Source organism: Saccopteryx leptura, chromosome 3 (assembly GCF_036850995.1).
Source record: "Saccopteryx leptura isolate mSacLep1 chromosome 3, mSacLep1_pri_phased_curated, whole genome shotgun sequence".
Taxonomy (NCBI): Eukaryota; Metazoa; Chordata; class Mammalia; order Chiroptera; family Emballonuridae; genus Saccopteryx; species Saccopteryx leptura.
In genome coordinates, this window is record NC_089505.1 from 35,297,586 (window position 1) to 35,313,822 (window position 16,237).

The 16,237-nt window shown below is 38.2% G+C and overlaps 1 protein-coding gene across 6 annotated transcripts in view; it reads left to right on the forward strand.

Moving 5' to 3' along the window:
• The window catches only part of PTPRK (protein tyrosine phosphatase receptor type K), a 573,924-nt gene that overhangs the window by 131,144 nt on the left and 426,543 nt on the right, over window positions 1-16,237 (forward strand). For all 6 annotated transcript variants that reach the window (XM_066373278.1, XM_066373272.1, XM_066373275.1 and 3 more), the window contains exon 2: window positions 4,976-5,098. In XM_066373278.1, the coding sequence (XP_066229375.1) occupies window positions 4,976-5,098 (123 nt within the window). The remainder of the gene's footprint in view (window positions 1-4,975; window positions 5,099-16,237) is intronic.

Sequence of the window (16,237 nt, forward strand, 5' to 3'; positions counted from 1 at the left end):
TTTTAGCGCTAGAAAGGTTTGAAAAGGAGAGAGCAGTAGAAGAGGCAGAAAGAAGCCATGTGTTGCAGGGAGAGTAGAGGGACTGCAGAGTGCTGAATAAGAAGCCATGTGCAGAGAGAGAGAAGGTGTGCAGATGGGGAACCAGAGCTGAAGGGCTTTGGCAAGCTCTGCTGAGACTGGTGGGGCCTTTGATTCTAGGAGGAACCAGAGAAGTTTCTCCTAGTTGTGGAGCCAGATAATATGTCAGTGGCTTTGGGAGCTCTGAATGAATGAAGTGGGAAGTGTTTTCCCTGTGTGTTTGCTTGTCGGCTGGTGTAAAGCTAGAAGCCAGGGCCACTATCACAGCAGCCCGGCCCATGCAGGTTCGCTTTGGATTTGGACAGTCGGTAAAGAAACAACGGAGCCAAAAACTGGTGGGCCATAGTCTTTAATCCTAGCTTGCACCTGGCGGGCAAGCAAAAAACACACACTGGGCTCCAAACCCACTCACATTCAGTGCTCACAAAGCTACTGACTTATCCGAGTTTCCTAGAATCAAAGGTTTCTAGCTCACCAGACTTATTCACCTCTGTTCCCCGTCTCCTTCCTTCTCCCTGAACAAACTCTGCACAAACTGGCTTCTCACTCAACTCTCCTGGCCTCTTCCATGTGGCCTTTCTCTGCTCTCTGCTTTGCTCTCTCCTCTAATGCTAATAATCCCAGGAACCGAGAGCGCAAACTCCCGCTCTGCCCCTATTCTATAGTGTAGAAATCCAAACCCTTAATCCAATATACAAAATAGGGAAGTCTCTAATACAAAGTCACTTATCTGAGGCATGATGGGATTGTACCACCCCACATCAAAAAGGGTGGGAAAGGTTCAGTCCCAAAACCAAGCCCCAGGCTACAAGGATTCTGCCTGCCCCCAACACACATTAATATCACCTGGGCGACAGCTTTCACGTGGGCAGCGCCATCTTTAACAAAGTGAGCATAATATATTTTATCTGCCCAACAGCTGGTGTGAGACCTAAAGGAATGGCCCACCATTTTTTGGCTCCACTGTTTCTGTATCATCTGACCGAATCCAATGAGAACCTGCATGTGAGTGGCCAGGGTGGCCACAAGTGTTGGTCTTACACCCCCCTCTCCAATTTCTCTTTAACTCTATATGGCTGCTAGAATTTTATTAGTATTTAAAATGTGGCTGTGTTGAGTCATAATTTTGGATCAAATCCTTGAAGGCTTCAATATAACTAGAAGAAAAAGTAAAATTTTATTATATCTATAGTCCTAACTATTTAGTTTTGTTTGTGCCTTACATACTTTTTATGTTCTTCACAGACACTTTTGGGAAAATTTATGTTTCTTTAATATATCATATTTCTATAGATTTCTATGCCTTTGCTCCTGCTTTTTCTACAATTTCAGTTTAGTTTTCATTCTGGCCTGGCACATCCTTACTCATCTTCATACGAACTCCATGAAAACTTTTCTAACCAACCCAGTGTACATAGCTGTATGGCCAGTAGCCACGGCCGCCATCGCTGCCAGACAGGTGCAGGTTCCCATTAGATTCAGGCAGATGGTAAAGAAACTGTGGAGCCAAAACCTGGTGGGCAATTCCTTTATTCTAGCCTCGCACCCGGCAGGCAAATAAAAATACAAAGGGCTCCAAATGCCACTCATTCAAAGCTCACAATGCTACTGACATATCCAGGTTTTCCTAGAATCATAGGCCCCCCCACCAGTCTCAGTCACCTCTGGTTCCCCATCTGCCAACATGGCTTCTTACTCTGTAAACTGGTTTCTCTTTCAGCACCCTCCCATCTTGGCTTCTTTCTCCTTTCCTTCCATCTTGGCGGTGGCCTCCTCCTCCTCCTCCTCCTTCTTTTTTCCTCCTTCTTTTTTCCTCCTTCTCCTCCTCCTCCTCCTCCTCCTCCTCCTCCTCCTCCTCCTCTTCCTCCTCCTCCTCCTCCTCCCTTTCCTCCTCCTTCTTTCTTTTTCCTCCTCCTCTTCCTTTTTCTAAAAAACTATCTGGGCCCACAAAGACCCCTCCTCCAGCAACATCAGCATAACAAAGCCCCTTCCCAAGTAGGAAGGTAATTAGAAGTTTTACCTGGGCAGCACCATTCACATGAGCAGCATCATTTTTAACAATAACAGTGAGCAAACTCAGGCCTGGCCTGTGGTGGTGCAGTGGATAAAGCGTCAACCTGGAACACTGAGGTTGCTGGTTTGAAACCCTGCACTTGTCTGATCAAGGCACATATGGGAGTTGACGCTTCCTGCTCCTCCCCCCTTTCTCTCTCTCTCTCTCTCATTCTATTTCCTCTCTAAAATGAATAAATAAAACCCTGGCCGGTTTGCTCAGCGGTAGAGCGTTGGCCTGGCGTGCAGGAGTCCCAGGTTCGATTCCCGGCCAGGGTACACAGGAGAAGTGCCCAAATGCTTCTCCACTCCTCCCTCTCTCCTTCCTCTCTGTCTCTCTCTTCCCCTCCCGCAGCCGAGGCTCCATTGGAGCAAAGATGGCCCGGGCGCTGGGGATGGCTCTGTGGCCTCTGCCTCAGGTGCTAGAATGGCTCTGGATGCAACATAGTGACGCCCCAGAGGGGCAGAGCATCGCCCCCTGGTGGGCATGCCAGGTGGATCCCGGTCGGGCGCATGCGGGAGTCTGACTGCCTCCCCGTTTCCAGCTTCGGAAAAATGAAAAAAAAAAAAGTGCATTAAAATGAATAAATAAATAAAAATTTTTAAAAAGGAAGAAAGATGTTACATTAAAAAAAGTGAGCAAACTCAAATAACATAAATTTTACAAACTTATTTGCTCAACAATAGCCAATTTATTTGTTAGTTATAATCTTTGTGAGTTTGGCCATACTGTTATTATTCCTTATAACACATAGTAATACACATGCACACGTGTGTGTGTGTGTGTGTGTGTGTGTGTGTGTGTGTGTGTATAAATATAAGTATATATATAACCACCCATGTCTGTCTGTGCCATTACTCAGGATAGGAACAGTATTTTTTGTATGTCTGTCCTCTAGTTCAGTACATTGAATTAATCCTTAATCTTAAAATACTTCATAAAAATATTTTTAAAAACCTTTTACCTAAAGGCTTATTGGTATGGTCTATATGTAGAACATAGATAGATAAATACCTCTTAAATTATAATTTATTTTAAATTATAGAATAAAAACATTGTCTCTTAAATATGTTCTTAACACTGAGGTCAAGTGGACCAGGAACTATTTCTCAGTCTCTTGACTGAGACAGCAGCGATGTGTAACAAATGGTTGGGATTGACCCACTTATTCTGTACTACTAGTTGTTATTGCTCTTCAGAATCCTGGAGTCTAAAATTAACAATGGCTATGAAGGACAGCAATTAAGGCCATTTGTCTTCCAAATGCACCAATGTAGGTTTCACTGGTAGTTTAAATTTATACACTGAGGGCATTCACCATTATAAAGGGCAATGGGGGGCCCTCAGGCATGTGTTGCAAAGCGATAAGTCATTTTGGGGTTGATAGCAAATTATATTTTGAGCAAAACTTTCCCCTTGCTATGCAAAGATGCATTTCCTAGCAACCTCTTTTCATTGATTAAATTATAAATACTTCCTTTTTTATGAGAGCATTTATAGAAAGGCTATTTTGAGTGAATTTAAAGGAAGGTATTAAGCTTTTAAGCTACTGAAGGTTAGTTGTTTTAAAGGATTGATGTAGTTATATGAGTGATTCAAGGGCACGCACATACATATTCTGCTTTTGAAAAGGTCATTAGGGCAGTAGTGTCTGTTGGACATAACTGATCTCTCCTTCCTTGCCCAGGATGTTGGTTTGTTTCTGTCGCTGGTAAGGAATGTAACTTTTATTCGTATTCAAATTGACCAGCTTTGATGAGGAAAATGAATTCCTTGTTTACAGAGAAGAATTTATAGGACTGAAATTTACCATTCCTGGCCTGCTAGTTGGTCACTGAATTCAATGAGTTTCTTTGCAAAGATTCCTCATGGAAACTAAACAGATAAGCTCCTTGAAAGGAGAGACAGGTTATTGGTTTTTCTCATTAAATCCACTGCTGGATTTTTAGTAGTACTAATTCATTTTCCTTTAAGATTAGGCATATAGGCCGGTTCTCATTGTCATGATTTGAATAAACTAAATAATTTTGTTGAGTTGTGTGTGCCTGTATATTTGTGGGCTAAAAGCAGAAGTAATTACTCGATCTCTGTTATAAAATTTCCACTGAAAATAAAGCCAGGGAAGATGAATGATGTAAAGGGGAAAAGCTATCTACATGTTTAAAACAAGCGGTTATTAAATGAAGTGGAAGTGGTGAGCGTGCTTATAGGCTGATCTCATTGGTTTTATGCTTCAGTTTCCCCCCTTGTAGTAAGTCCTACTTGTATATGAAAATAATCTAAAATAAGTATTGAAGAGCATATCACTGACCTCAAACGTTTTTAATCCTATATGTTTTAATTATTTTATTTGCTGTTATAGGTAGATTTCAAAGTGTTCTTTTAAAGCAAGGAACTTGAGAAGACTGAAGTATTAACTTCACTGTTATGGACTTGCATTATGTCGAAAGATGGTTTTCACTCTTTTCCTTTCTTCCTACCAAAGTTGCTAAAAACTATTTTGATTCTGTGCGGTTTGTAAATTGCAGAAAAAACCTTACTATACATGTATCTAACACTATACATGTAGATCATATGATTTTTAATATTTTAAATTCTGTGCTGACTTCACCTTTCCTTCTGAGACTTAAACCAGTTTCTTATTCAAGCAGAAACTACTGAGAGAAATATTATTTTATGTAAAAATTTGATAGGTATGGTGATAAACAGGAGTACCATTTACTATTAAAATTATGAGTACTACATTTCATATTTCAGTATAATATTTCCTTCTCTAGTATATTCTCCATTTTTAGCAAGCATGTTTAGAATCACAATCAAAATGTTCTTCTTTTCCCCTTTTAGGTGGCTGTACTTTTGATGATGGTCCCGGGGCGTGTGATTACCACCAGGATCTATATGATGATTTCGAATGGGTACATGTTAGTGCTCAAGAACCTCATTATCTGCCACCTGACATGCCTCAAGGTGAGAGTCATTCTGTTTCATTTGTTTATTTAGATATTATTTATTCATTTGAGAGAAAGGAGAGAGAGAGGAGGGGGGAAAGGGAGGAGCAGGAAGCATGAAACTCCCATTTGTGCCTTGACCAGGCAAGCCTGGGATTTTGATCCGGTAAGCTCAGCATTTCAGGTCATCGCTTTATCTACTGTGCGACCACAGGTCTTTAACCCAATGTTGAAGGGATCGCTTTGGAAAATGTAGCATTTTCTTATTTTAGGTATAACAACAATAGTTCAATTGTTATAATAAGCTACAGTGGTCAAACCACATGACCATATCTGAGAGCCTTAATATTAATTTGCTTTTCCCTCAATAACTTTCTTCAAGAGATAACTGTATCATTGTTATCTCTGACTTTGGAAAAATATTTGTGTTGTTTTTAAATTCCTATTTAATAAAAAGCCAAATGGAAATTGTAAAGCCAGGAGCCACCATCGTGGCCATTCACATGTCGGTTTGCATTGGATTCGGACAGTCAGTAATGAAACCACGGAGCCAAAAACTGGTGGGCCATTACCTTTAATCCTACTTGCACCCGGTGGGCAAGTAAAAACACACACTGGGCTCCAAAACCCACTCATTCAGTGCTCACAAAGCTACTGACTTATCCGACTTTCCTAGAATCAAAGGTTTCTAGCTCACTAGCCTTATTCACCTCTGTTCCCCATCTCCTTCCTTCTCTCTGCACAAACTCTGCACTAACTGGCTTCTCTTTCAGCACTCTGCCATCTTGGCTGCTTCTCCTGGCCTGCTCCACATGGCCCTTTTCTGCTCTCCTCCCTGCTCTCTGCCCTCCTCCTAGAACACCATCACTCTTCTCTCGGAACAATGTGATCTCTCTTCCTTTTAAAACCTTTTGGCGCGAAAGCCCTCCCCCAATACACATTAATACAATCATGCCCATCCCAAGCAATCACCTAGCAACAGGCTTCCACATGGGCAGCGCCATCTTTAACAAAGTGAGCATAATATATTTTATCTGCCCAACAGAAATAAAAATAATAAATTTTAAAAATGAAGAAAAAATAAATTATTTCAAAATAATCTCAAATGTAAGAGCAGCTCACTTGGTATCTGTACACGATTGATACAATCAGAATGAAGGGAAGGACTTTTACTGGAAGATTGCTTATCTTGTTGTCCCTCTGGTTATGAGCATGCCACCTGCTCTGAGGAGAGGGGACCAAATTGTCAAGTGTAGAAGGTCTTCCTGAGTGAATTATAGAAAAATAGGGCTGAGCCCTGTCCATTTCTTATGCTGACCTTGTTAAACCCTTCAGTTTTTGGTTTTGTGAAATTACATATTTTCTTATTGTTTAAACAAGTTTGAGTTGAATTTTCTCTTAACTAATATACGTAGGATATCAATATCACTTTGTATGTTATCAGAATAGAACTTATGAATCCAATTCTACAGGTTAGTTTGAGTTTATTCCAAACCCTGTGTATATATATTTAACAATATTTATTAATTGCAAAAATTAAAAATGGGAACAGGAATTTTAAAATAATATACTAAAGAGAATAAATTGTTTCCTTGCAATATTAAAAATTAATAAATGTGGTGCAATTATACGTAACATACAATCAAGTGCACATAATAGACTGCAGAGGAGAACAAACTTTCCTCTACCCTCCAGCCTCTTCTGGCTGGCCTCACAATCAAATAGACACGAAACAGATTAGCAAGAGAAAATAACCACATTTAATACCTGCATATGTGCGAGAACCCCACATACCTGAGACAGAAACCCCACATGCATAAGAGAGGTTCAAAGATAGAAATAGAACTTGAGTATGTAAAACATCTGAAGCTGGAGAGGAGGTTAGGTGCCTTGGGGGCTTCAAACGGTCATTGCAGGATGATAGAAGAGCTTAGTAAATAGAAGGTTGTCCTGCCCTATAGATAGGTCAAAGTGGTTATCTCTGACTATCTCTTATTATGAGCAAGTTATACTAGTTAGTTAAAGGGAGGGGCAGAAGCTTCCCTTGAGCCTGCAGCTAATGTTGCCATTAACTCAAAACAAGCTGTTTACCACAGAGGCACATCATGTGATGGCTTTGACCCCCACAATAAAAATATAAAGGCAGTCCCTGGGTTATGAATAAGATAGGTTATGTAAGTTTGTTCTTAAAATGAATTTGTATACTGTATAAGTTATAACAGGTACATTTACCTATTAAGGTTAATCTAGAGAGATGTTTGTTTTGGCATAGTATTTATTTTTACCATTGATTGTAATATAATCATACACAATTGAACTGATTGTCTAGTACTAATAATTTCAGTTTTAAAAGATATTTTCAGTATTATTAATATGATTACTTTATTTTTTATGACAGAGACAGAGAGGGACAGATAGAGACAGACAGGAAGGGAAAGAGTGAGAAGCATTAATTCTTTGTTGTGGCACCTTAGTTGTTCATTGATTGCTTTCTCATATGTGCCTTGACTGGGGAGCTACAGCAGAGCGAGTGACCCCTTGCTCAAACCAACAACCTTGAACTCAAGCTGGTGAGCCTTGCTCAAACCCAATGAGCCTGTGCTCATGCTGTTGACCTCCGGGTTTCAAACCTGGGTCCTCCGTGCTCCAGTCTGACGCTCTATCCACTGCGCCACCACCTGGTCAGGCCTATGATTATTTTAAAATGCTTTAATCTTTATAAGTTTCTAAATTCAGAAAAGCCTTTCTAAACTGAGTATGAATTTTAGTTATGAGATTTTAGACGTAGCCAATGGAAATAAAAATGTCAGGTTTGGTGATTGAACTTGCTAAGTGATATGTCATAAAAAAACAAAAAGTAAAAACATCTACAATAAACAATAACATGCTACAAGTACACAAAGAAAACAAAACCTAAATACTACATTTTCAAATGAATATAGGAAATACATCCTTTGGAAAGTTTTTTAATTAGTTCAACTGGTGATATGTGCTTGGAGAATAGGGTGAAGTAAATCTGTTGTCTATTCTAAATTGTCACTTTCCATGGCTGAGTTGGCCAATGGTTATTTATGAAGCTGAATTGAGCCATAATTTTCTTGCCAGAGGAATAAATTGGTACTAGGTGCCTTACACCCTTTGCTTCTTATGTTTGACCCCTATGTTGGCAGCAGACTCACTTAGTTTTGTGCATAGGTTTTTATTTTCCTTCACAAGTACATAACCTTATTTTCCTGGTACATGTTAATTAAAGAAACTCTTATAATTTTTTACCAGAGCTTTCTCTGTGGTATATTTAGACCAAATTTTTTATATAAAGGTAAAAGGGGTGGGCTGAGATACACATATTCTGACTGTTTATCATCAGAGAACAATCAGAAATATGTTGATTTATGGAAATGCTGCCATTGTTAATTATCACTGAGGATGGATAATGAATAGCTGAAGAGATACTGCTTAGATGACCTTGTGGCTCACCTTTGATGAGCAGCTTAATAGGTGGTTACAGTACAGGATGATATGCACAGAAAATGAAAGTGTTTGAAATTCAGCCACATCTTCCAATTAGTAGGACATTAAGTAATTAATCATGCAGAGGAGGGAAAAGGTCACGGTCACTTTACTTTTGCCAAATGTAACTTGTGTTTAGTCTTCAGAGAAAGTGAAAGAAAGCACAATGTCTATATTCTTTTACTGGTCTCTACAATATATACTGTTTTACCCCCATTTTCCTTCTGAGATTATTATAAAATGTTCAATGAACAGTATAGTTCATAAATTGGTTAAAAAAGGTCATTTAAATTTACATATTAAAATTTAATAAATGATCCATCTTCCAATAAATTGTCAGGCTTTCTTCCTTTTTATGTTTATTTTTGAAAAACTCTCAACTATTTGGCAATCCTAAGGTAAGAAGTCTGGGTCTCTGATACAAACTTGTTATTGAACTATCAAATTCTCCATAAAATACTTGGATATTGTTAATTGGCTTCATTTTATTGACCTTTTTGGACTGAAATAATAGAAGGGAAGAGGAAAGACAGGGTCAATAAATAGATTAGAATAAAAAAAGAATGAAAGTGGTTAGAAGGGTAAAGAAGAAAATTATTTGTCCTTGCTCAAAGACATAATGCCAATATTTGCTTACAATGTTTATTAGCAGTTCCTACCCCCAAACTACTTTTGTCAGGTGACAGCATCAGTGGCTGAAAAGCCTGACAAGCACTTTAAAAATAGCAAGCTACCCACACTACCCAAAGCAATTTATAGCTTCAGTGCTATTCCTATCAAGGTACCGATGATATATTTCACAAAGCTAGAAAAAATATTCCAAAATTTTACATTGAACCAAGGAAGAGCCCAATTAGCCACAGCACTCTTGAGAAAGAAGAATAATGTTGGAGTAATCACACTACCTGATACCAAACTATACTACCAAGCCTAGTAATCAAAACAGCATGGTACTGGCATAAAAACAGACATATAAAGCAATGGAACAGTATAGAGAGTCCAGAAATAAACCCACAACTATACAGTCATTTAATATTTGACAAAGGAGGTAAGAATATGTAGTGGGGTAAAGAAAGTCTATTCAATAAATGGAATTAGGAATTTTTGGAAAAATATGTGAAAAAATAAAATTGGACCACTTTCTTACACATACACAAGAATAAACTCAAAATGTTTTAAATACTTAAATGTAGACTCAAAACCACAAAAATTCTAGAGACAACATAGGCAGTAAAATTTCACACGTTTCTCAAAACAGTATTTTTTCTGATATACATCCTTAAGCAAAGTAAACAAAAGAAAAAACAAATAAGATTATATCAAACTAAAATGTTTTTACACAGCAAATTAAACCATCAACAAAATGAAAAGATAAACCATAGAACAGGAGAACATATTTACCATTACATCTGATAAGGGCTTAATATAAAATATTCACAGTGAACTCATAAAACCCAACACCAAAAAGCAATCCAAGTAAGAAATGAACAAAAGGCCCAAATATACCTCCAAAGACCCAAATATGTCTCCAAAGAGGACATACAGATTGTCAATCAACATATGAAAAGATGGTCAATAGACTTATGAAAAGATGCTCAGTGTCACTAATCATCAGAGAAATGCAAATTAGAACCGCAATGAGATATCACCTGACACTGGTCAGAATGGCTATCATCAATAAATCAACAAACAACACATGTTGGAAAGGATATGGAAAAAAATAAGTCTTGTGCATTGTTGGTAGGAATACAGATTGGTGTAGCCACTGTGGAAAACAGTATGGAGTTACCTCAAAAATTAAAAATGAAACTATTTTATGACCTAGCAATTTCAACTCCTGGGAATATATCCAGTGAAACCCAAAACACTAATTCAAAAGAATATATGAACACCTACTTTCAATGGTGCATTATTTATAATAGCCAAGATTTCAAAGCAGTCCAAGTGCCTGTCAGTAGATGAGTAGGTAAAAAAGTAGTTACGGTATATTTACACAATAGACAACTACTCAGCTGTAAAAAAGAAGGAAATATTACCTATTGTAACAGCAGGGATGGACCTAGAGATTATTATATTAAGTGAAATAAGCCAGAGAAAGACAAATATCATAAGATTTCACTTATATGTGAAATCTAATGAACAAAATAAACTAACAAACAAAATAGAAACAGACTCATAGATACAGAGAAAAGACTGTCAGTTGTCAGAGGGGATGAGCGTTGGGGACTGGGGGGGGACGAGGTAAGGATGAAGCAAAGAAAAATAAAAATTTGTAGACACATACAGCAGTGTGGGGATGGTAGGAGGGTCGGGGATTGGGGGATTGTGGAGGAAGGTAGAGGAGGGATGGATGGTGATGAAAGGAGACTTGACTTGGGTGGTGAATGTACAGTGTAATATACAGATGATGCATTGTAGAGTTGTACATCTGAAACCTGTATAAATATATTAACCAATATCACCATAATAAATTCATTAAAACATTTAAAAAGAAGTAAAATATTTTTAAAAATAGCAAGCAAAATAATGAGTATATCCTAATGGCCAAAAAAACATGAGAATATGAGCACATGCTCAACAAAGTCATCAAGGAAATGCAATTTAAAACCACAATGAGAAACTACTACATACTCAGCAGAAAATGAAGATCAAAATTTCAAGTGTTGGTGAGCTAATGTGGTAAGTGAAGCTCTCATATACTATTGGTTGGAGTAAAAATCTGTACAGCCACTTTGTACAATCTGATGACCCAACAAATCCATTCTCTGGTATAAGCTCAACAGAACTGAGTACACGTTTTCCAAACAACATGCACAAGAATGTTTACTGCACTCATATTCATAACAGTCCCAAACTGGAAACAATCCAAATGTCTGTCCGCAGTCCAGTGGCTAAGTAGTTGTATATCCATATAATGAAGTATTATACTGCAATGTAAATGAATAAACTTTTATTATATATGATATGAAGTTCACAACTCTAATCTTAAGGGGAAAAAACTAGACCAAATGGGTAAACACTGTATTTTTATTATATAAATTTCAAAACCAGGCACAATTAATTGATGATGTTAGAAGTTAGTGTAGTTTTTACCTGCAGAAGGGGCTGGCAGGGGTAGGGGATGGTCAGTGGTCAGAAGGTGGCATGAATATTTTCTGCATGCTGGTAATGCTCTATCTCTAGATCTGGATGGTATTTGCACAGTTCTGCTCAAGCTGTGCAAAAAAGACACTGAGCTGTACAGTTGTGAATTGTGTACTTCTCACTGTGTCTCTTGTTCATAAAAATAGACAAAAACTCAACAAGAATAAAAACAAACTGTGCTTAGAGGTAGGTAGGCTACGGAAATAAATCTAATAATTAAAAAGTGTTATAGATTAAAATAAAAAATATAGAATAGGAGACCTTAAATGGGCCCAAACCTATTTTTTTCTACCAAACTGTACCCCCCCTCCCCATCAAAGATGCTGTTTTTTGACATCTCAGGACTTTTGAATGTTGTCTTCTCTCTGCTTAGACAGGTTATCCCCTTATCCACTCACCAAATTCTTTTTTTTTTTTTTTTTTTCTTTCTGAAGCTGGAAACGGGGAGAGACAGTCAGACAGACTCCCGCATGCGCCTGACCGGGATCCACCCGGCACGCCCACCAGGGGCGATGCGATGCCCCTCCGGGGCATCGCTCTGCCGCGACCAGAGCCACACTAGCGCCTGGGGCAGCGGCCAAGGAGCCATCCCCAGCGCCCGGGCCATCTTTGCTCCAATGAAGCCCTGGCTGCGGGAGGGGAAGAGAGAGACAGAGAGGAAGGAGGGGGGGGGTGGAGAAGCAAATGGGCGCTTCTCCTATGTGCCCTGGCCAGGAATCGAACCTGGGTCCCCCGCACGCCAGGCCGACGCTCTACTGCTGAGCCAACCGGCCAGGGCCCCACTCACCAAATTCTTACCCATTCTTACTATGTCTAGTCAAGTTTCATTTGCTTTGGGAACATTTTCCTGACTGGCTTGGAACTCATATATTTCTTCCATCCTCACATCCAAATATGTTCCTAGTGTACTTTTTACATGTTTCAATTGCAGCTATTACAATATCATTATTTATGTCTTTCTCTCCACTAAACTATAATGTTCTCTTGGACATAAACTATATTTTTCATCTTTGATTTCCCAAGATACTATTTCATTTTACTCAGGCAAAATGTCAACTTACATAATGTGGTTTAAAATGTTAAACTCAAAAGTTTTCCTCTCGTTTGAAAATTATTTGAAGAAAAATTTATCCATTTCCAAAGCATTATGCTCAGTTCAAATTTTAATGTAATCAGATGATCGTCACATAATTATTGTTATTTGGCTTTTGCCATATAAATCATTTCACCTGTTTATTTTGCATATAATCTTAAATGTTACTAATATTACCAAGAATAAACTTCCTTTAGATTTCTCTATTTGTGACTGTGTGTCTTTTTTTTTTTTTTTTTGGTCAAATTAATTTCTATCTTCTCCTCAAAACTCTGGTATATAAACAAAGCCACAGAGAACGAGAGATGTTGCATGGAACTAGGAATTGTTTTTTTTCATCTTCAGTACATCTGTGTCCATGACCTTGTTTGTCAGTCATTCTTTTATTTTTATGACCCCATGATTTGACCATTTTGCTGTACGTTCTGTCTCAGATCTGAGAGTAGGGATCATGACTGACATCTCAATACATTTATCTTACATTGTAATTATAACTGCTTTTTCTTTTTAGCAGGTTTCTCTCAAATGACTAATTGAATTTTAATTTAGAGTCGCTGGAATACCTGTTTGATAGAAAAGTTATGACTACATTGTATTCCACTTTCAATCTGGTATGTTTTACTGAAAACAGTATAAATCACCATACAGAGTGTTTTCTGTATAATGCACACACATACTATATGTATGGTGAAAAAGAAAAGCCCTCGGTCATTAAGCTAATCTGAAGACTGAAGTAAGAAACCATTGAAATAAAAACTATGCCCTGGCTGGTTGGCTCAGCGGTAGAGCATCGGCCTAGTGTGCGGAGGACCCAGGTTCGATTCCCGGCCAGGGCACACAGGAGAAGCGCCCATTTGCTTCTCCACCCCTCCGCCGCGCTTTCCTCTCTGTCTCTCTCTTCCCCTCCCGCAGCCAAGGCTCCATTGGAGCAAAGTTAGCCCAGGCGCTGGGGATGGCTCTGTGGCCTTTGCCTCAGGCGCTAGAGTGGCTCTGGTCGCAACATGACGACGCCCAGGATGGGCAGAGCATCGCCCCCTGGTGGGCAGAGCATCGCCCCTGGTGGGCGTGCCGGGTGGATCCCGGTCGGGCGCATGCGGGAGTCTGTCTGACTGTCTCTCCCTGTTTCCAGCTTCAGAAAAATGGAAAAACAAACAAACAAACTAGTGAGGTGTGTTTTAATAGTTCAAAGCCCTACTGGATCCCAATTCTGCTCCCTTGTCAAACCCCCAAACTAAGATGTAGACAGCAAATGACGTTACAAATAGAAGGGTGAGCGATGAACACTGCTGTTAAGAAATGCTCTTTTATGTTAAAATGCTGCTTTTAGAACTGTGTTTCCTTCTTTTGATTTTTATCTCAGAATTATTAGCCAGATTTTTAAAATAAGGCTTGCTTTCTTCAGATATTTATTTGGAGAAACTAAATGTGTTTGTACATTCCATTGGGGAATGTGCATGTGTCACATGATTTTTGTGTCTTCTGATAGTATGGTATAGTTAAAATCAAGTAAAATTTGGCGTCTACAATTTGATTTATATGATAATAGTTTTTAGGCAACACAATATCAGCGAAGTATTTTATGTAAGAATACGAGTGACTTAGTTTTATCAGAGAAGACTTAGTCATAATGTAGTAAAAAAATATGTGTGCAATGTATCACCTCTGAGGATTAATTTCTAAAAGAATTTTTTGATGACTTACCATTTCTAACCAATCTGGGAACCTAATAATGAACTAAAATAAATAGATCATTTTGTGTAATATTTTCATCACTGCATGATATACAATATAAGCCATGAGCTTCTACAAAGTCATAACTGCCAAAATTTTACACAGAAGATTAGGGGATATTTTATCGCTTCATATTCACTTTGAAGTGTCTTGTAACTTTTGTGAGCAGTAGCATATTTGAACAAATAGGATTATTTGACAGGAAATGTACAGGGGGCAAACATGGCAAAGCGCGGTAGAATAAATTTATGTGCATACAGTATTGGGACAAAGGTAATTGAGTTGCAATATTATAGCTACTTCTGTCTTTGTTAGAGGACAGATCTAATCACATCAAGATGTTGGTTTATTTGTTTGTTTATTTATTGTCATCTAATTACCTTTGTCTGTTAACTTGGCCGAAGATAGTGTATGTGTGATCTCTGCCATTGTCCTAAGGAGAACCGTGAGATGGGTGGTAGTGGGAAGAAGAAGGGAAGGGAGACTGGCAGGAGAGAGAGGGAAAGAGTAAGAGGCTAACTTAACATCAGTTCATTAACACAGTGGGGAAACCTCAAAGTAGCGGATACAGGCTGTAGATTCTATGAAGGTGACAGAGTCAGACAATCTGTTTTAAGCTGGAAGGCTATGAATCATTCAGTGATTTTCAGATTTTGTTCTTTTAAATAGCAGAATTTATTTTATTTTGAAGGCAGTATTTTCCTGTAGTAAACATTGTTAAATCATGAACCTTACAGAATTAATGAAATGTTAGAGATAAGTCAAGTGAGTAGAATCTGAACTTTGGTCTGTCTAATATCAAATGATTCTTACCACAGTACCATCCTGCTTTATAATTATTATGTAGCTGGCAAGTTTTCTTGATTTGGTGATGAACATTTAAATTTACTATATATGGTTATATAGTAATTTAATTCACAATAATTTTCCACTTTCTATAAAATACTATTTTTTTTCCAAGTTTAAGAAACTTAATATTTTGTCTTTTAGACATCACAAGAAGTAGAATGTCAGACTTGCTGTTGTTTGGAATTTCTGCAGCATTTCAGGCTATCCTCTATGATATCTCACCCCCTAGGGAGATGCTTCGTTCTTCCTTTGCTGTACCTGTCTGCTATTTTTAGTTATTTGATGAACACTTGCTGCATGTCTGTCTAAGCAATCCTTTAGAAACATATATTATATGATGTCTCATTAGAGCATATATGGTAGAAAAAAATCATGGACTAAAGGACTCAGACTAAAGTTTAAGTTTGAAAATAATTTTAAGACTTTGTTTGCAGTGGAGTATTTTAGGAATGGAATTATAGGCTTATTTCAATGTGTTCTTTTGAACCATATTATCATGTGTCTGTTGATGCTTTTGCTCTTAGCACAGAAAAGGTAGTTTACACAGTTGAGTTGCTTATTAAAAACAGGGCCTCTGAGGCAGTACAGAGGCAGAGAGAGAAAGGCTGTAATGGACCAAGTGAAAGGTGAGCCACTGCATGAAGGCTGGTTTTTATTGTAAGCACTATTATCCTTGTTGGACACAGTTTTCAAATAGTGGGTGAATTAAATAAGAATGTGCAGTGGCAACATGAAGAATATCCAAATTACAATGGACAGAAATGGCATGCTGAGACAAGAGTATTTTTCTGACATTTCAGGTACAGAATGTATCTATGTAGATATGTCCCA